This window comes from Phoca vitulina, unplaced genomic scaffold, assembly GCF_004348235.1.
Source record: "Phoca vitulina isolate PV1807 unplaced genomic scaffold, GSC_HSeal_1.0 scaffold69, whole genome shotgun sequence".
Classification (NCBI taxonomy): Eukaryota; Metazoa; Chordata; class Mammalia; order Carnivora; family Phocidae; genus Phoca; species Phoca vitulina.
The window spans coordinates 3,327,180-3,348,389 of record NW_022589772.1 but is presented as its reverse complement, the minus strand read 5'-3'; the positions used below and the strand labels follow the sequence as shown (position 1 = coordinate 3,348,389).

General features: G+C 43.0%; 1 protein-coding gene across 3 annotated transcripts in view; it reads right to left on the bottom strand.

The window, feature by feature from the left end:
• TRPC5 (transient receptor potential cation channel subfamily C member 5) overlaps positions 1–21,210 on the bottom strand; it is a 262,537-nt gene that overhangs the window by 47,224 nt on the left and 194,103 nt on the right. For all 3 annotated transcript variants that reach the window (XR_004297931.1, XR_004297932.1, XM_032392736.1), the window contains exons 4-5: positions 3,905–4,241; positions 2,401–2,540 (exon numbers count right to left, since the gene is read on the bottom strand). Coding sequence is in view for 1 of the 3 variants with exons in the window: in XM_032392736.1 (XP_032248627.1) it covers positions 2,401–2,540; positions 3,905–4,241 (477 nt within the window). In the remaining 2 variants the exon portion in view is untranslated. The remainder of the gene's footprint in view (positions 1–2,400; positions 2,541–3,904; positions 4,242–21,210) is intronic.

Sequence of the window (21,210 nt, the reverse complement as noted above, 5' to 3'; positions counted from 1 at the left end):
AGTTAGTGATACTAGGAGGCGAGTGATTTTTCTTACATTGTTTGAGATAGAATGCAGATTGAAAATTGGCCTCCATGTCTTTCAAAGGGGTATAAATGGCACTCTGACAATTCATGAAGCAAAATATGAAGAGGGCCAGCCTAAGGTAGGGACTTAATTATAAGGACGGAGTGGGAGATTGTGTCTTCAGCCAAGTACTGGCTGAAGAAAGGACCATAACTCAATGGGTACCAAAGTTCAGATTTAGTTTGAATGTATGGAAGTAAGGTGGTGGTGGGATAAATCTCGGTGGTACTATCCTAGAAGACACAAAGATAATTATTCTCCATTTGTAGGATTATCTGGGGGGCACTGAGGGCCGATCTTATGTGTATTTGTTCCTTTTGAGTACTTTGGTATGCGCCTTTTGGTTTCTGTTGTTGAAGACCATGTGCAGTGGAGTATATATCTTGTTTTTGCTCTAATAAAGGATCTTTTGTAAGGCCAGCTTATCCCATGGCATTTCTGTACTGCCTTAGTACAACAGTGATCAGAAATGTTTCAGGGGGCCTGGGGACCAGCTTTTGTGGCTTTACCTCATAGAGGTTGTCTCAGCCTACTTGGAGAAGTTCATCTCAGACTAGTATGTCTCTGTGGATGAGCAGACCAGACTGACCATTTGCAATTTCTCATTGCAAATCCAAATCTGCATGTGGCATGTCTTGCTTCATTAATTCTCCTTTTTTTTTTTTTTTTTTTTGAGAAGAGCTCCAACTTTTTGGCAAATGTCTCCTTTGGGTTAAGTGTTTATCAGTTGAGGGGCATTTATTCAGGTTAATATAGCTGATTTATCCTTCCACTATGTGATGGGGAAGTTCTAGCTCCTTGGAATCCCTGCCAGTGAAATTGAATAGGTTATAAAATTAGTTAATATTGGGAATCTGTAGACATGTTTATATCCCTAAGAGTAAATCCTTTTCTTGATCATTTATTCTAAACTTTCTTGTTTAAGCAAAACCTACCAATTTCTAGATTGATAATCTGTTGTCCCTCCTGTGTATAAATAACACTTCCAAAGGAAGAGGGTTTTTTTTTTTTAAGGCAAACAGTGTTACTTAGTCAGCAGAGTGCCAGAATTACATGGATTTCATCCAGGCACATTAACCAGAGAGATTCAAACATTTTCCTCACCAGCTTTTTCTTGTAAGGAAGTTGTAAGTATGTGTTAAACGATCACCACAAGTATAAGGCATACTCTTAGGCTTCTTTCAAAAATGTTTCATGACTGCATTCAATATTCATGCTCCACATAACTAACTCCCAAGGTCTTCAAATTTATGCAATATGCATATTAGGGATATAAAAATAAGTTGTTGGAGATTTGGGGGACAGCCATATTCCCATTCTAAAACTCCCTAATGTGGGAGTTAGTGCCAAAAAGCATGACTGACTAGACAATCTTGGAGATTGAATTGTCAGCTTTTCCTCATGCTGGAGAAGTTCAACTCAGGGTAGAAGGAGCCAGCCATTCTATCATCTAATGAGCACCAAATCTGAACCCAGGGCCTAGGACTACCCAATATGAGATGTTGGACATGAGGCTATTTTTCAGGACAATTTAGGCTGTACATTGTGTGGGAAAAGCATTAAGATACTCTGTGTGTGTGTATGTTCATTATCTGAATTGGTACCGAGGCATAGGTTGAGTGATACTCAAAAAGCTGGATTTATAACAGCTTGAATGATCATCCTGGTGCTGGAAGTAATGAGGGAGGCAGAGATGATTAAAGATCTCTGTCTCCTGCAGTGAAGTTTCTAGGGTTCCTCTACCTGTCATATGAAGAACACTTGAGGGAAGTGTGAATACTTAGCTTTGAGATGAGTCAAGTCAGCAAGTTAGGGAGAGATGGCTTCACACTGGAAGCACTATTCAGAAAAAGGAAGAGCTTTGTTCTGTTTGACCCCACAGGGAATAAGGATTATTAATGGATGTGTCACAGGGAAAATAATATTAGAAAAACATAAAGTAGCACTTTTTAATGAAGTGACAAGGGTTAAGAGAGGTTTTTGGAGATTGTGAATTCAGTGTGTTTTCTGTCCCTGACCTATGGAAGCATCAGTGGACCATCTTGGCAAAGATATTGTAGAGAGGATTTAAACACTCACTGGGTGGGTTGGTGGCTGAAGACCCTTCTACTGTCAGAGTTAAAGAAGCTAAAGATTCATTTGTAAATTGTTCTATTCTTCACTTAGGTGGAAACTACTTACAAACTATTGAAAGAATGTCTGTTTATATGGTACTTTCCCGCATGGATTGGACTGTCAACAACAGTTTTCCCCTAAACTCTTCATGCTCCCCATGCTAAAGCTTAATGTAACCCAAATCACTGCTTAAGAAAAAGGGCAAACATTCCAAGTTACCTTGACATAGGCCACAATCTTCAAGGAAATGGTTGCCAGGTAGAGTGAGTTCATTGCAAAATCCATTAGATTCCACCAGTCATGGATATATTCAGTAAATCCACCATCCCACATTTCCTTAATCTCCCCCCAAATGAAACCTAAAGAATGGAGGCAAGAGGTTTATTTCTAGACAGGGTCAAAATAGTATCATAGTCATCACAGTAGGATTCCCCTGAGTAAAGACAGGCAGAAACAATGAATGAATTGAGATCACTGGAGAGAAGCCCCCAGAGATGGTAATAATAACATATCTCTTTTTCTTTCCTGCGTCACCTCTCACTTGTGGATTTGCCAAACCTGATAGGCTTTACCTGAAGATGCTCATGCATTATACTTTTCCAGATGCTACTCACTTTTAGCATTATTATTATAGTTACTGGTGCTGTTGCAATTTTGGGTGCTTGATTCTATCCTGTTCCCATTTTGAAGTAGGAAATTTATTAATTTCATTAATAAACTAATGAGGTCAATATTATCCTATAGTCTTTAGTTTCCATCATGTGCTAGAGGGAAAACTCAGTAAGTTTTGAGGTGAACTAGCTGACCACCAACCGAATTACTGGATGTTGAGGCTGACACTAGGCAAAGGGGCCCAAAATAACTTAGAACCCTCTTTTCTCCTTTCTCCTCTCATTGTGTGGGGGGTTTTGTGGAATTCTGCCTGATGACATAGATGTTTCTTGAATCTTGGAATCAAGAAACCAGTAAAAGGTGTGGCTGTAGTCTAAGGCAGTGCTTCTCAGACTTTAAAGTGCATGTCAATCACCTGGGGATAATGTTGAAATTCAGATTCTGATTCCCTAGATCTAGGGTGGGACTTGAGATTCTGTATGTCTAACAAGTTCCCAGGTGATGATGCTGACATTGCTGATTTGGGAATTACAGTTTGAGTAGCAAGGATTTGGAGGATAGCAATGCATTGGAGGGTCCAATGCAATCTAACCATGCTTGGAGACTACTGGTGAAATTACTTTTACCATGAATTGTGTGAATTTCCCAGGTTCCCCTCCCGACTGTGGAATCATTACCTATATAGGATGTGGACCCTGAATAAGTACTAGGATTCTGTGGAGTAGCCACAAGAAAGGTTCAAGTGCTCTTGAGTTATAGAAAGGGCATTGAATAGATTAACACTTGCTCTGTCTAGCTTACCTGCAACCCATTCTGACTGATATTAGGCTTTCCTTCCACACCAACTTATACACAATTTCCTGTCCTTGAAGATGTTAGGTTAGCAGAATTAAGCCCTGGGTTCACTGCCAGTCTCACTGTGGGCCAGGTAATACTAAGTGACTGGGGTCTGGGGAAGAAGGAACCACATTTCTGAGACTCCCAACAAAGGACTTCCCCACGGCACAAAGAGATGTCCTGATTCAGGGCCAGTCCATCTGCCTGTTCCAGTATTTTCTGTAAACAGGAGCAGCAGGCAATCTGGCCATAGCTCCTGGTTTCTTTGACTCACCGAGAACCCAGGGCAATATCATCCATTCCACGACAGTTGGGGGAGGCCCCTGTACATGAAGGTCTGTTCTGACGATATGCTGAGAAGCCAGGAGAAGCATGAAGAGGAAGGTCAGATATGATGCTGTGTGGCAGATAAACTTGATAAAGGGTTTCTTGATGAACAGCCCAAGGTTGCTCCTGGGTGAGATCAGATAAGCTATAGACAGCATGGGAAACAGGAACCCAATGGTCATGCAGGTAAGCAGCTTGACTACCCAGTGTTTCCGTCGCCATCCAGGGAAGCCGTCATACCACAGGGTGGCAAGTAACTGTTGGCAATTAGGCTGAGCAACAAACTGGGAAAGAAAGAGAACAAGTTAGGCATCTTGGACGTCCAGGGGGACGTCTACATTCATAATACCTCTCCTAGTTTACAGCCAGCTTCATGGCCAATCCCCAGAAGAGGCCTTTTTTCCAGATTTCCATGAATGGATCTAACCCCAGAGACAGCTCTATATCTCAAGCTATGAGACTGGATTTTCCTTAGGGTTATTTGCTTCATGTATTAAGCAAAATCACTCTGTTGGGTTTGTGCTTTGTCATACTTCCCTATTCTTCCTCCCATCATCTTAGAGAAATGGCTCCCAAACCTTGGCTCTCCACCAGATTCATCCAGCGAACATTAAAATATTCAGATTCCCAGGTTACACCAAAGACTGACTAAATGAGCATCTCTGGGGAGTAGAGCCTGGGCAGCTGTTTTACAAAGTTCTTCTGGGAATATCCATGTCTTTTAGCAGAGAATCATGGGGACATTTTATTTCAAATTGGTTCACTTTTACTCATTCCCTGAGCTTACATGAGGTCATCAACAAATGTGCACTATGTTTGGGCAAACACAAACTGGCAGAGAATAAGCTCATGCCTGTGGCTATGGTTTAGAATGGAAATGAGTTCCCTGCTTGATTTTGTCTCTTTTCTCCTTTGGTTTTGAGCACCTCTTGGTTGGCTAGCAGTGAATCAGCTTGCTGCTTTGCCATCTATTAACACCCTCTCAAGTCTAGACACGCAGAAGAGGGAACAATATTTGGGGGCCCAAATCACAACACTGTGTACCAACTCAGCTGGGATTTTACTTAATGGCAATCTCCAAAGTGTCAGTGATTAATAGTTAAGGATTCATCAGGATTGCAAGTCATCATCAAGCTGCCACTTCCTGGTAAGGAACTCAATAGGGAGCTCAACTGTCAGCCGTGATTTTAAATACTGCCTACATTTCCCAGCTTCCCATGGGAAAGGTTAAATAGAGCTGTACCATATAGCTTACTAGGACAAAGGAAATAAAATTCTTCCATGATTTAGCCGACACCCGAGGTAGACTAGCCCAACTTTACTGTTAGTATATCTGTGAAGGTCACTGGCTTCCCACCAAAACCATTCTGCTCTTCCTTGAGCACATAGCTGGACTACACCTTCCAGTCTCCCTTGCAGTGAGATGTGGCCACATGACTAAGTTCTTAATAATGGGACTGCTGAGAAATGATGGGTGGTACTTCCAGGCCTGGCTTATAGAAGTTTCCCATGTGTGTTCCCCCATGTTCTCTCCTGCTTCTGGCTGACTAGGATGTGGTAACCCAGGATGACCTAGGAGTTTCTGTCAGCTCGTGTCCATCAATGACCATATAGAGGAGAACTATCCTGCCAATACCTGCCTTGGACTGTTACATGACTGAGAGGATTCTAGTATGTTTGAGCCATTATGTATTTGGGAGTCGAGACTACCCTAAAGCACTTTACTATTATGAAACTATCAAAAATAAACTCTAACATTTTTTTATCATGTGATCTCATCTTCTTCAAAGATGCTTATGATCCCCAGCATGTCCTGGATCACATAGAAAGGCACAATCCTATAGTCTCTTACTACTCTTCTTGGTGCACAATAGCCTATGCCAGAGGCTGGGATGAAAAAGTCCTTAAAAAAAAAAAAAGGACAGAAAAGTAGAAGTTAGGTAAAGCAAGATGTTTGGATGCAGTGGGAAGAGCACTGGGAGTGCACAATCTAGTGAGGGAGATGGATATATAAAAAGGCAGTTATAAAACAGTAGAGTAAGGGCTTCAAGTGAAAATGGATATGAAGAAAGCATAATGGGAGCACAAAGGAGAGCAAATCTGGACTGCGCAGCCAAGGCTCCCTGGTGCAGGTGATACCTGAGTGGAGCATGACATGACATGTAGAAGTTGGTTAAGTGTAGGAAGGGAAAGGGAGTTATGGAGAGGGAAAAGGAGCGAACAGCCAAAGCAGAGGGTATGACATGACTAAAGGCATCGAGGTTAAAAAAGAACATGACCTGTATGAGGAACTAGAGCAGTCTGGGGTGGCTACAGCTTGAAATGCAAAGCTGTGAATGGCAGGAGATAGGGCTGGAGAAGTAGACAGGGGTTACAGAAGATTAAAATGATAACCTTTGGCTACTGTAAATAGTATGACTCATTTTAAGAGAGATAGGGAGCCATAAGCAATATGTTTATGTGTGTGAGTGTGTGCGAGTGTGAGTGTGTGTATTTGTGTGTGTTTAGAGTAGTGGAGTAGTTAAGATTCTCCACTGTAGACTCTGGAGCTAGATTGCATTGGGTCTCTTTGTTCTTCAGTGATTTTGTCTGAAGAATGGAGATCATAGCATCTACCAGCAAGGGTTGGTGTGAGAATTAAGATCACTTATGGGGTGCCTGAGTGGCTCAGTCGGTTGAGCGTCCAACTCTTGATTTTGGCTTGGGGTGGTGGGATCGAGCCCCATGCTGGCCCTGCGCTTGGCCGGGAATCTGCCTGAGATTCTCTCTCTCCCTCTCCCCCTGCCCCTCCCCCTACTCATGCGCACACGCACACACACACACACACTCTCTCTCTTTCTCAAATAAATAAATAAATAGGAGTGCCTGGGTGGCTCAGTCAGTTAAGTGTCTGCCTTCAGCTCAGGTCCTGGGATCTAGCCCTGCATCAGGCTCCCTGCTCAGCGGGGAGTCTGCTACTCCCTCTCCCACTGCCCCTCCCCCTCTACTCATGTTCTGTCTCTTGCTTTCTCTCTCTCAAAGAAATAAATAAAAATCTTAAAAAAAAAAAATATCTCTTGGAAAAAAAGACCACTTACTACATACAAAGTACTTAGAACTATGCCTAGCACATAGTAAGGGCTCATTCAATCTTAGCTGCAGATATTATTATGCATGTGATAGGATCAGACTTAGACTTTAGAAAGATCCTTCTGGGGATCGAGTGGGAGATGAATGGGGGGCAGAAAGTGGGCAAAATTTGAGGCAGGAAGACCGGTTAGGAGTCTGGTATATGATGATTGTGACTTGGACTAAGGTAATGGCAGTGGAAATGGAAAGCCTCGCTCAGAGGCAAAATGCTGTGAGGAGGTGGAAGGAAGTGGCAGGATGTGGTGATGGATGGGGAGTGAAGTAATAGAAGGGGATTGAGTGTAAAGGGGTGGGGGACTTCCCTTTGGGGTGAATTGGTAGCTATTAGTGTCATCATCTGAGAGTGGGAACACTGAAGCTGGAACAGGTTTACGGAGATGCATGCAGAGTTAGATTTGTCTCTGTGTTGCTGAATGGAGATATCTGGACTGCTGTACTGATGCAGGGGTTGACAAACTTTCTCTGTAAAAGGCCAGATAGTAAATATGTGGGGCTTTGCAGTCCATATAGTTCCTGTAGAAACTACTCAACTGTTCCGGTGCAAACTCAGCAATAGACAATATGTAAATATGTAAATGAATGGGTGTTTATTTTTTATTTTTTTAGATTTGTTTATTTGAGAGCAAGGTTGGGGAGGGGCAGAGGGAGAGAGAGAAAGAATCTCAAGCAGACTCCCTGCTGAGTGCCGAGCCTGATGCAGGGCTTGATCTCATGACCCTGAGATCATGACCTGAGCTGAAATCAAGAGTCAGATGCTCAACTGACTGAGTCACCCAGGCGCCCCCTGCCAATTAACACTTTAGTTGTAGTTTGCCAATCCCTGTACTATGATATTGCTCCCTGCTGCTGCTAGGACCAAACAAATATTTGGACCATGTCAGCAGTGGTCTTTATGACTGCCTGGGACTTCCCCTCATGTATCCCCAAGAACTCTGACTCCAGAAATCACTTTCCCTTAGGCAAAAGTGCAGAGGTGAAGCTTCTTTGAATAAAGGATATTACCATCCAACCTCTATCTTCACTGCCTCTGCTCTGATTTTCGACTAGGCTGAAGATGGTAATTTTAAAGTTTGGACAGGTTTTTATTTTCTGTTTCTACATCTGACAAGAGTAGTGTAGGGTGGTGTGGATTCTGGCAGAACAAACTGCAATTAGAATATTATAAAGGAAGTTTTTGTTAAGCCACCACGTAGTATGGAAGCCCAAAACATCTGTGAGCCTTGAAAGCACAATCCTGATTCCTGTTTGCATACTGAAGTTCAAATTTGACAGGTTATTTAATCAATCTCTACTCGATTTCAAGAATGCCTCAGAAGGAGAGATTGCAGGAAAAACAGCAGAGTGTGTATGCATTGGATGCTTGATTGTACTAAGAGCCAAACTGTACAGAGACTAGAGCGGTAGTTTTTAATTTTGATGGGGTCCAATTTGTGTTTTATTTTGTTGCTTGTGCTGTTGCTGCCATATCTAAGAAACCATTACCCTATCCGAGATCACAAAGATTTGTACCTAGGTTTTCTTCTCTGGATTTGATAGCTTTAGCTCTTATATTTAGGTCTTTGATCCAATTTTGAATTAACTTCCGCATATTGTGTGAGAAAGGGGTCCAACTTCATTCATTTGCATGTGGATATCCACTTGTCCCAGCACTATTTATTGAAAAGGCTATTATTTCCCCGTTAAATTGTTTTGGCATCCTTGTTGAAGATCAACTAACCATAAATGTAAGGATTTACTTTGGACTCTTAATTCTATTCCATTTATCAATAAGTCTGTCCTTGTCTTGTTCCTGATTTTAGGGGAAAAGCTTTCAGTTGGTCTCCATTAAGTATGATATTAGCTATGGCTTTTTCATAGATGGCTTTCATCAGGTTGAGGAAGTTCTAAACTTTTTTGAGTGGTTTTTTTTTTTTAATCATGAAAGGGTGTTGGATTATGTCAAATGCTTTTCCTATGTCAATTGAAATGTGTGTTTTTCTCCCTTTCTTCTATGGATATAATGTAATACATCGATTTTGTTATGTGAATCACTCCTACACTACTGGGATGAATTCCACTAGGTCATGGTGTACAATCCTTTTTATCTATTTCTGGATTCAGATTGTTTTTTGTTAAGCCTGTTGTTCGCCTCAACTGCTATCCACTGTTTCCCAGGCTGCTGTGATGTGAAACAGTTTCTGCTGAATTTTTCAACAAATGCCCTTAGGGAAAGGGCTGTTGGTCCTGAGTAAGATCACATAAACACAAGCTGTGTAAATGGAACTTTTCTAGGGAGTTGCCAGACAGGTCATATAATGACAGTTTTCTGGGGATGGGTCTTTTGGGGGAGCTCCAAACTCTGTCTTCTCCTTTCCAGTGGAGAAGCTGCCAAGCTGTTGCTCTTCACAGTTGCTGTGGTTCCAAGGCTGTTGGTTTTCAAGACTATGGTGGGGCTTGATAAAGGGGGAGAGGAACAGGCAAGTTAAAATATCGCAAAACTTGCTGTTCTTACCAAGATTCAGCTGTTTTTCTTGAATACATGCTCCTCTGGTTGTTACAAGCCTTTGGTTAATTTTCAGAATTGTGAAAATGTTTATTTGGAATATTTTTCCTATGCCTTGTTGCTTTTTTGGAGGAGTGGATTTTCAGAAGTCCCAACTCCACCATTCTGGAAGTGTTTTCCCTTTGTGACTTTTTAACTTTTTGTGGGAGGTGATGTTGTATTTGGGTTGTTAGATTGTGGCCTAATGCAAAGGATAGAGCCCTTTCCCAATTTCTTCCTCAGGGGGCTTCAAAGAAAAAAAAAACACCAAAGTTTGAGCAGTATGAGAGCTTCTTCTCTTTTTTTAAAGATTTTATTTGAGATAGAGAGCACGAGAGAGCACAAGCAGGGTGAAGGGCAGAGGGAGAAGCAGACTCCCCGCTGAGCAGGAAGCCCGATGTGGGGCTTGATCCCGAACTCCGGGATCATGACCTGAGCCGAAGGCAGACACTTAACCCACTGAGCCACCCAGGCGCCCAGTATGAGAGCTTCTTAAAAGCCAGAGGGCTGGGTATTGGTCAAGGAATAGGAGCATGTCTTAGTTTCCATTATATTCCCAGTATTTTGCTAAATGCCTGGCACAAGGTAAACACTGAATAAATATTTGTTAAATGAGTGATTGAATAAATAGGTATGTGATAGGTGAACCTTGGTGGAATGCTCTCTTTCCAAAGCTTTCTTTCCTTAGTGTATATAGGGGGTGATGTGTGGTAGTTAAGACAAGCCTCCTGGAAGTTGAAATTACGAACTACTCTTAACATAGATTAACTACCATATATTGAGCTCCTATTTGGTTGTACCAAACATTGTATCAGATTTTCTTTTTTTTAAGATTTTATTTATTTGTCAGAGAGAGAGAGAGCACAAGCAGGGGGAGTGGCAAGCAGAGGGAGAAGCAGGCTCCCCGCTGAGCAAGGAGCCCAATGCAGGACTCGATCCCAGGACCCCGGGATCATGACCTGAGCCGAAGGCAGACACTTAACCAACTAAGCCACCCAGGTGGCCCTGTATCAGATTTCACATGCATCACCTCACAACAACCCTAAAGGCAGATATTAGCATTATACTCCTTTCACAGATGATGGAACTAAGCTCAAGATCACATTTCTGGTATGTGGTAGGGCCAGGACTGGAGCCCTGGCTTGGCTGATGCTATAGACCAAGCCCTTCAACACTGTACTCAGGCAGTCCATGGTTGGTATGAGCTGAGGCCTGCAGAAAGCTGAATTTCCCAATATTGTCCCCACTGGCCTGGCCACAGTGACCAAAATGCTCCTGTCACTTACTGCTTTGGGTCAAGGTGTTGAAATTATATTCATGTTTTTATGGGGCTCCTGAGTAGCTCAGTTGGTTAAGCGTCTGCCTGGCTCAGGTCATGATCTCAGGGTCCTGGGATCGAGCCCTGCATCGGGCTCCCTGCTAAGGGGGAATCTGCTTCTCCCTCTCCCTGTGCTCCTCCCCCTGCTCATCCTCTCTCTCTCTCAAATAAAATCTTTAAAAAAAGAAAGTATATTCATGTTTTTAGGAGGTGGTAACATATAAAACTATTAACTAACAGTTTAAAAGTGAGTGTATCATATTAGCCAGTTACCTACCTATAAGGGGCCTGTCCACCAGCAAAGCTGAAGAGCAATGATCAGAAGCCCAGGTCTGGGCTCCTGAGTGGCAGCTAGGAAAGGCAGGAGGGAAGATGCAGAGCTAAAGGACACAGGGGAGGGGAGGCGGGGGAGGAGACGCTGAAGATCTTAGTTTCTTGGTTTAGCCGCCCCAGGCCAGATCTATATAGGACCCCCCTTTACAACCGCCCAGATCTTTTCTTCACAAACCTGCTAGGGCCCTCGGTGCAGTTCCTTTTATTTTTAAAAATCCATGACGCTTCATTTCTCCAATGCTCTCAGGCAATAGCTGAAAATGAAATTTGTCCTTACTGTATAGGACCTTTGGAAAAGCCCTGGCTTTTTTCCTTTGACATAAAGCTGCATTGTAAATGGAGGGGCTCAATAGCTCTTCGCCCCTCGAAAGAGAGATTCTTGATAGGAATAACGTCAGGTTCTACTGGAAAGAGCGCCACCCTCCCCCAGACCACTAGCAAAACTGTTCCGATTTCACCTAGGCAGAGCTCTGACTTCATTCATTCAGTGAGGAGAATTCTCTCCCTAGGTCCCCACCAGTCCATCGCATGCTTGCTCCTACAGCTGTCTAAATAATCATGTGGCTTTAGTGCTAGGTTCACATGCTTAACCCAAAGCAGAACAGAATTTGACTTGCTCATGGCTAAGGGAATGCAAGATCAATGTGAATCAGTTTAGCCGTTTCAGCAAGTATTTCTGTACATCTGCTCCGTGTCCAGTTCTGTGTGGTGCGTGGGGAGAGGGTCACAGCAAGAGAGACCCACAGTGATTCTGGCCTGCAGGATCTCACTGACAGACCAGCCAGACTCACGTGAAACAAGTAATAGGACAGTCATGTTTGTGTTCAGATGGCCTGCGCAAGCGGTACAGATGGTACGAGTGTCAGGTTCTCAGCTGGGGGGTGGCCACACACTGGTGAAGGCTACTCCCTTCCAAATTGGGAGATTTTGCCAAGTAAGGACGTGATTAAAAAAAAAAAAAAGGCCACGCCCCTTTGACTCTTCTGTTCGCACCACTTCATAAAAAGAAATGTCAGAATAAAGTACAGTCATTCAAACTGGATCCATTTAGCGTTAGGAAAAATTGACTACGTTGTCATGAGGCACAACAACTTAGGAACTCAGGGCATTCAGAGAAGGGACGAATCAGCAGGCACTAGAGACTGAAAGAAAGGCTACAGAGAATCATTAAATCAGAGAATCTCACTTCCTTCTGGAAGCCTTCCCTGATTGCCCCAGCCAGAGGCGATCCCTCCTCCTCAAACCCAGACGACTTTGCTTCTTCCTTGAGGTACCTCTTAGAACCTGACCTGTGTTACACTTACTTTTATGTAGAGCCCGTGACTTGGCTTTCTTACCCCAGTAAGCTTCTGAAGGGGAGGGATAATTTTGTATGTTGTATGACATTTCATAGCCCAAAGGGCTTTGCAGACATTTACTGTACTTGTTAAAGTGAGAAAGTTCTCTTCTCTGCTTTCCTGCCAAACTTTAGTCCTGAATGTTCACTGCCTAGTGAGCATTTCAAATTCATAACCCAAATGGAACTTTTTCTCCCCCAAACCTCTCTCTCTCTCTCTCTCTCTCTCTCTCTCTCTCTCACACACACACACACACACACACACACACACACACTTCTCTTTCACCTCATATTCTGTGTACCCACAAGGTATTTCTCTAATACTAGTCATAATAGTCACAGATTAAATATCCATAGAAGTTCCTGTGTTTTGGATACTTTTAACAGCCCTTTATATGTATGAACCAACCCAGGAGGTTGGTACTGCATTTACATCCATTTTACAGATGAGAAAAACTGACGCCCAGAGAGATTAAATGCTAATGATAACAGCAACAATGAACATTTGAGTGCTCACTGTGTGTCAGGCACTACGGTGAGTGCTCATTTAAGAGTAGTGAGCCTGGGATACACTTCCCTGGTTAGTGACCAAGACCCCGTCTCTGACAAGACCATGGAAAATGAGGGGAAATCCCTTGGTAGGAGCAGAGGATCTGGGGGTGAAGGGCGGGCTCTTGAGAAGGAAACCAAGCTGTGAGGCAGAGAAAAAAAAAGCCAGTAGCAGTTGGGTTTTCAGTGGCTCCCCTAAGGATGGGCAATGTGGTCAGAGGAGAAAAATCTTTCCTAACTCCCACAGTCCACTCTGTTCTGTGCCATGGAGGCTGTCAGCAAGAGAAAAATCAGATCAGGATAAAACAAGTCAGTCCCACATTGAGTCACCTTACTGGTGATTAGCACATGATTTTAGACTGTTGGGTATGTATAAAGTGCAGTAGATGAGACTAGAAGAAAGGTCACCTTGACCTATGTTTAACATTCAGAGCTCTGTTAAGCAGCTCAGGCCTATTGTTCCCTGAAGTAATTGGCACTGAATTATCTTTGTGTGTTTTCTAAGAGAGCAGCTGACTTCAAGCTGGGGGCCTTACACTGTAAACATTTCTTCCTTTAGTACACTTAGAGGAAAGGAAAATCTGAAAGGTGAGAATGAGCCCCCCCCCCCCCCATCCCCCAGGGAAGTCCAGGATGGGGAAGAAAACTTGAGTTCCAACTATGGCAGGCTTTGAGCTAAGGGCCTTTCTGGGTGGTTGGAAAAAGTCTACTGATCTTTCTAGAACCTTCCTCTGCTCCCTCAGTGAGTGGCTACACAATGGAATAGGCCCAACTTTCATCGCCTGAGATGTCAGTTCTTCAAAAGAGAGTCCAGTTGTGTGTAAGGGTGTATTTAAAAAGCCAGCCACAAAAATGATCTGAGATAGAACAAGTTTTGTTGGTTTGTTTTGTAGTTGCCAATCAAGCTGGGCTCTGATGAGGAGAAAAATGCTCAAAAAGGAAATCAGGGGCAATACAAAATTTTCCAAAGAGGGGAAAATGTACAAAACACCTTCCTTCTCTGCCATTACAATGAGCTTGCTGAGCCGTACTGTTATGAAGTGGTTCAGCTTTTTACCACAGCAGCAGAAATATGAGACGAAGAGATAGGTTTTGGCAAGTAGATTAGGCCCAGGTCATAATTCAAAGTGGCCCCTACATTTTACATGTAGTCTCTGTCTAAAACGATTTTATATTTACTTACTCAGATCACTAATCCATGGTGAATTTTTTTGAAAGAAGGAGATGCGGTGCTTACCCAGGGATTACTGAGCTATTTTGTACTCATCTGGTTGTTGCTGCAGTTACCTGGTACCCTTGGGACCTGAACTAGCCTGCCTGTATCAGTGGCAACAGTAGTTCAGACTCATCAAATAAGTCAACTGGCAGTCATACCTCTAATTTCAAATTTGAGCTAAGGCTCACTAGCTTGAACTAACTGAAGGAAGGTGAGGTTAGATGCTGAAAACTCGGTTTTAAACACATATTTAAAAAATATAGTTTCCCATTTGCATGTATATACAGCAGTGGGAATTTGCTAAATGGGGTTTCCTGATAGATGTTATAATTCTCCCTTGTTGGAGGTGATAGACTCTGAAAGCATCTAGTGCTGCAAAATTAAGTCCAATGCGGTGGCTTATTCTAGCCATGAGAGGGCAGCAGAGAGCGGTGGGAACGCACTTCCTACTTCCAAGAAGGGTATTCTAGAAGGAAAGAGGAGCCTGTCTTGGAAAACTTCTCACCTGGGAGGGAGCAAGTGAACCAGCATGTCAGGCAATTGAAGAGGAGAGCCTGGAAGCTCACTAAAGCCAAATAAGAAGTCAGTCGGGGTGTGACCAGGTCAGCTAGTGGCCCATGGACTAGAACAGGGGCAAAATATAATGAGAGCCAAAGGGGCAACCAATTCTGATGGCATCAGTCTTTGAGAGCTGGGTGTCCTGGGCAGTTCCAAGCCCAGTGCTAGGAGGATGCTACAGGTTCACAGATTCACAGTACTTACTCCAAAATCCGTGTGGCCAGATGTGTTTTGGAATTCTAAATTTGTCGGATTTCAGAACAATAATATGCCATCTGTACCATATATTAGGTAACACTCCCAATGAGATTTAAGGCAGCACTCATAATTAGGGTTGCCAGATTTAGCAAATAAAAATACAAGAGGTCTGGGTGCCTGGGTGGCTCAGTTGGTTAAGCGACTGCCTTCGGCTCAGGTCATGATCCTGGAGTCCCGGGATCGAGTCCCGCATTGGGCTCCCTGCTCGGCAGGGAGTCTGCTTCTCCCTCTGACCCTCCCCCCTCTCATGTGCTCTCTCTCATTCTCTCTCTCTCAAATAAATAAATTCTTTAAAAAGAAAAAAAGAAAATTATTTATAAAAAAAAATACAAGAGGTCTAGTTACATTTGAATTTCAGATCAACTGTGAATCATGTTTTAGTATAAGTGTATCTCCTTATAATATTTGGGACATACTTATACTAAAACATGATTCACTGTTGGTCTGAAATTCAAATGTAACCAGATGTTCTGTATTTTATCTGGAAATCCTACTATAGTCAAACATGTTAGTATCACAGCAGTGAAACCTATGAATGCTTAGACTCAATGGGATAAATAAAGACAATAAATTGCCTCACATCAGTTCATCTCATGTTTTGCCACCATATGAGTTTTGATAGGAAATTTATGAAAAAAAATTTTTTTTTGGTCTTCAGGACTTGGTAGATTTTGGAATTGTGGACTTGTAATTGTTCAGTTAATAAAAGAAAACAATGGAGAGATCTATGGTGAGATGTGTTCATGCCTGCAGTGTATCTAGTTCTTAAGGGCTTGGGTCCTTTTTTTTTTCAGGTCACAAGACGTGTGCAGGTATGGCAGGTCCTGAAACATTGGGGGCACAAAAGGAGACTAAGTCAGGTGCACCCAAATAGTTTTCACATTTATAAGAAAGCTTGGCTGGAGGTTTCATGACCTGCTGTGAGCAGCCCACTTTGAAATCTTCAGGATGAAATCAGAATAAAGGGAGTGGAGGAAACTTAACCCCTAAGCTATAAGAAAGAACACATTTTGGAAACATACATCTTGAACTCTGACTCTCTTTTGGCCTGTGATTTGTGGTGGGACTCAGGGTGCATCTTTGTGTTTGGGTCTTTATCTGTGCAATTGGCGGTCGCTACCCAACTGACTTTTCTAGGGCCTTGGGTTGCTGAATAAAACACTGAAGTCTGGGGCTGGAGGTAGAGATGTGTGGAACAGCAGTGCAGGGCAGTGAACACAGTGGTTTTGGCCTAGAGGGTGGTTGACAGCAGAGGATTTGCTCTGGAATAAGCTGTTTAAAGCTTTAAGCCTGAATAAACCTGAACCATATTATGTGACCAAAGTGAGGGGTGTGTGTGTGTGTGTATGTGTGTGAGAGAGACAGCAAGAGAGAGCAGGATTCTGTGTGTGTGTGTGTTTTTTTAAATCACATCCTCAAAATCCCTTTTCCTGTGTTACACTTGAATGGACTCTGATTCCATTCTTTGAAAATTTTGCAGTTTTCTTCAAGATTCCAGTGTGTGCTAACCTCCCCACTCTCCAAGTTCCTGTAGGGAACAAAAAGAAAAAAAAATGACTCTGGGGTACATTCTGTTCTCAGTTGTGCTTGGTTGGTCTCCCTGATTAGACTCCTAACTCCTGTAGGGCAGATACCATGGCCTCTGTCTCCCAGGTTCAGGAAGAAGGAGTGTGTTGCTACTATTAAACAATGAAGGGATGTGTGTTTGTGGGGTGTGTGTGTGTGTGTGTGTGTGTTTCTTACTGGAGAGGTCTCTGATAGAGAAAGGAGAATGAATTTCAGAAGCAAGGTCATTGGGAGATAAGTGAAGTGTTTCAGTGTTTCAATGTCCTCTTAAGCAACAGAACTAGAACAAGAACTTGGTGGAAAAAAGGCAATAACCACACCAGGGGACCTTCTGCTGTGTAGCCACCATCTCTCAATTACCCAGATGAAAGACGTTACCTTCAAATGATAGAAATTCCTATATTTGACAGGTAAGCTGTTGGGTGATGGCCCTTCTATTTCTGAGAGCCATCTTTTCCTGATGTCTCTGTGATGGTCAACCCTTCCCTCCCAAGGTGAGTTCCTTCATAAACAATTCACCACTTGCAAGCATTGGAGAGGACACGGAGCATAGATATGTTTTGCGGAGGGAGGAAGGGATGAGCTCTCTTTCCCCTCTGGGGAAAGCACCTGCCCTTCTCTTTTGGATTTTCACTTCTCATGATCTATATTTGGAGTCCTATGTCCATTATTCAAATGAGATACATATTTCCTGTCACTGATATAAACATCTTTCAAGCCAATTCTCTTTTTTCTTGCCAGTCCGGGGTGGAAAGCCGATGGCTCTTGCAAACATAATTTGGAGCAGGACCACAGACAAGTTAAGACCCAATAGCCTAGGGGAGCAAGTGGATTCTCTCTCAAACTATCTTAGCTTCTGCATACTGTAACTTCCAGGTGATTCTGTGTCAGATGAGGATCAAGGTCATAACTGGGCTATACCACCCGGGACTTCCCTGGCAATGCTTACTTGCCTTAACTGTGGTTGTCATATACTTCTCTGAAGAAATGAGATGCAAAACTGTAAGCAACAGACTCAGAATTCCTGGCTTCTCAAGGGTATGGTAGTTGGTTTCGTTTGGTTTTGCTTTTCCCTTTTACTTAAGCTCATATTATTACTGGTATCACACTGTGTAGTGATCATGCTCGAATACCCGGGAGCTTTGGTTGAATACTGGTCTTAACGATTCAGTTCACAAGACTTCCAGATTGCTGAAACGATTACCTATGTGTGCTCAGATGTGTGTTTCAGAATGATCAATCTTGGCTGTGTGGAGGAAGAATCTGCAAAGGGGGATGGGGTTGGTGTGACAGAGTGGCTGGAGATGGGGGGCTGATTACGAGTCTGTTGTAACTTTCCAAGTGAGAGGTAACAGGGCCTGAGTTAGAGCAATGGGAGTGGAAATGAGAGTACAGTAATGGAGATATTTCAAAGGTGGAATTGACAGTATTTGGGAATGGATTGCATGAAGGGGTGGAAGGTGAAGAGGAGCTGAGGATACCTCTGCTATTACATGATACAAGGGAACAGGCGGAGGACTGGGTTTGGGACAGATACTGATGAGTTCATTTTAGGTATGGTGACTTACGGGCCGGATTTGTCTGCTATCGAGGGAATGCCCAGAATGTGGGACTCTCAGTGCTAAACCCGGGTAAGTCCTGGGCAGACCAGGACAAGTTCATTGCATTAAGTTTAGGATACGGTGGATTTGAGGTGTTTGCAGACAGTGTCCAGGAGTTGGCTGGGCATGTAGGAGGGGTGTGTAGAAAGGACATCAGAGTCAGGGGTATAGTTTGGGGAGTTGCCTGTTACAGAAGATGGGTGAGCCCATAGGAGTGGGTAGGATAACTAAGGGAAAATACACGGCATGAGATTATACCTACCTCAAATCCCCTGTGGAACTCTAGATCCTTGTGAATATGAATGAATGAATCAAATAATTAACGAAGAGTAAGAGGTGAGTGAGAACTGAGTGAGAATGAGACAGCAGGCCACACTTTGAGGCACACCTATCCGCACAGGTGGGCTGTGGAAAGAAATCCAAGGCTGAGCCATAAGATGGCAAAAGAGAACCAGAACGGATGACAGTGTCAAAAAAGTCAAGGAGGAAGAGAATTTCAAAAGGGTGTGCGTTAGGAAGATTAACATTGAGGACAGGCAATTGGCTCTGGTAATTAATATGTCACTGACCACCTACCAGAGTACACTTTCTGTGGCGTCCTAGAGTCTGTGGCATCCTGAGATCAGATTATAAGATGCTGGTGAAATAGAGAAAGAGAAGAAAGGAAGTGTGGGTAGCAGAGATTTATCTTTCTCCCAATAATGAGGGGAAGGGAAAGAATAGTTTTCTCCTTTAAATACCAGCTCAAGACCCAGCTCTTCTTAAATTTCCCTAAACAATTGCCATGCTCCTGTTCTCCCCCTTCTCAAAGTTGCTAGAGCCCCAGGGGCTCTGTAGGAAAAACATATTAGCTATGTGTGATATACTTCTTTATTTTCTGGTAGGTTCTAGTGTGCTTGTTTGGTCTTCCTATTAAACTCTAAGCTTCCTGAGGGGCAGAGACCACAGCTTAGATCTCTCATCATGCCCACAAGAGAAGCCTTCGAGAATATTTGCTAGTTGTTTGGATGGGAAGGATGGAAAGATTCTCCGGTTCACATTTTCTCAACTTCCACAGTATTTGCATTTGGGGCTGGATAAGTCTTTGTTCTGGGAGACTGTCCTAGGCACTGTGGCGTGTTCAGTCATATCCCTGGCCTCTACCCACTATTTGCCAGTGGCACTTCCCTATCACCCTCTTATAGTTGTAAAAACTGAAAATATTTCCAGACATTGCCAAATGTTTCCCCGTGTGTGTATGTGTTTGTGTGTGCGCGCGTGCGCACAGGAATCAACTCAGTTGACACCCACTGCCTATGTGACTGGAGCCTAGCTTAGTTACCCCCTTGTCCTTCAGCAGGGGCAATCCAAAGCCATTTCCCATTGAGAAACATGGGTGTCCAGTTCACAGCCTCCAGAAAGAGAAGTATAACCTTCCCTGGTTACTCGCTTTCAGTTCTGAGACCCTTAAACTCATTTCTTTCTCTGCCTCTCCCTGGAGTGAGTTAATGGCTCAGTACTTGCACTTAAACACAAAGTACTGAAATGATGCCAACACACTTCCCTTATGATCCTGAATATCAAAGCAGAGCCGGAGAGACATCTAATTACAGCAGCGGTTTGTAATGTTTCTACAACTGTAAGGGAAGCGTTTATTAATTTGTTCACAAAGTGTAACTAGTAGTTAATAATGCTTATTCTTTTCAACGTATCTTTCAAATATTATATTATAACTCTGTTGGTAGCCTCCTCAGAGACTGACCAGAGGGTGGGGAAATCAGAGAAAGAGAAAATGTATAAAATAAAGGCACAGAACGTTTCAGTGCCCGAGCAGAGCGGAGAACCCAGGAGTCCTGGGCTCTCATTCTTTAGGTTAAACTGAAGTGTCTTCCTGACATTTTAAAAAACACTTTATTTATTTTTTTATTTGGGAGAGAGAGAGGGAGAGAGAAAATCCCAAGCAGACTCCATGTCCAGCATGGAGCCTGACGCTGGGCTCGATCTCACGACCCTGAGATCATGACCTGAGCCTAAGTCAAGAGTCGGACGCTTAACCAACTGAGCCACCCAGGCACCCCTCTTCCTGACATTTTTATGTATCATCCCAATGGGGCCCGTGGTTCCCAAAAGACATTTCATGTGGGTTGAGCTAGACTGTGGGTGAAGATAAGAAAACCACTCTGATATCTTGCCCTGTTCTAACACCATTTTCTAGGCTTCTGAGGTTCCTTGGTAGTGCCCTGTGAATCTTCCTACTGCTGCTCTATAGGAAAGTCCAATAAATCAGTCAGTACATTTTTATTGAGTACATGATAAATACTCTTAAGACACCAAAAAGTGATGTGAATAAAAGGAGTAAGGTTTCACAACTTGTAGCTCATTCTTCCTGGTTCTTAATGGAGCATGTTAATTTATTGAACTAAGAATTTTCTGTATATTCTTGGATTTTAGCCCCATGACAGCTCCATGAAATAGGTATTATTAGTATCTGGCCTCTTTTTACAGAGAAGAGAATGTTAAATCAGTGAGGTTAAATCACATGCCAAAGGCATATAGCTACAAAGTTATAGAGCTGCGATTCCAACCCATTCTATATAACTCCAAAGTCTGTGTTTTTATCTACTATGCTAATGGGATTCATTTATCTGGTCCACTTCCTGTCCTTTTTTTTTTTCAAATGGGTAAGCTATTCCATTTTATGGAAGGAAGAACTGTGGACCAGAAAGTATAAATGACTTGCCCAGGATGATGTGGTGTTGGTGGTGGTGATGATAAGGGTAGGAGTGGAAGAAGCTAGAAAACACATTTTCTTCCTTTTATTGTGTGTGCTCTTTTCTCCTTATCACATTATTTCTAGTTTAGAAGATAAGACACCTCTCATTCTAGGAA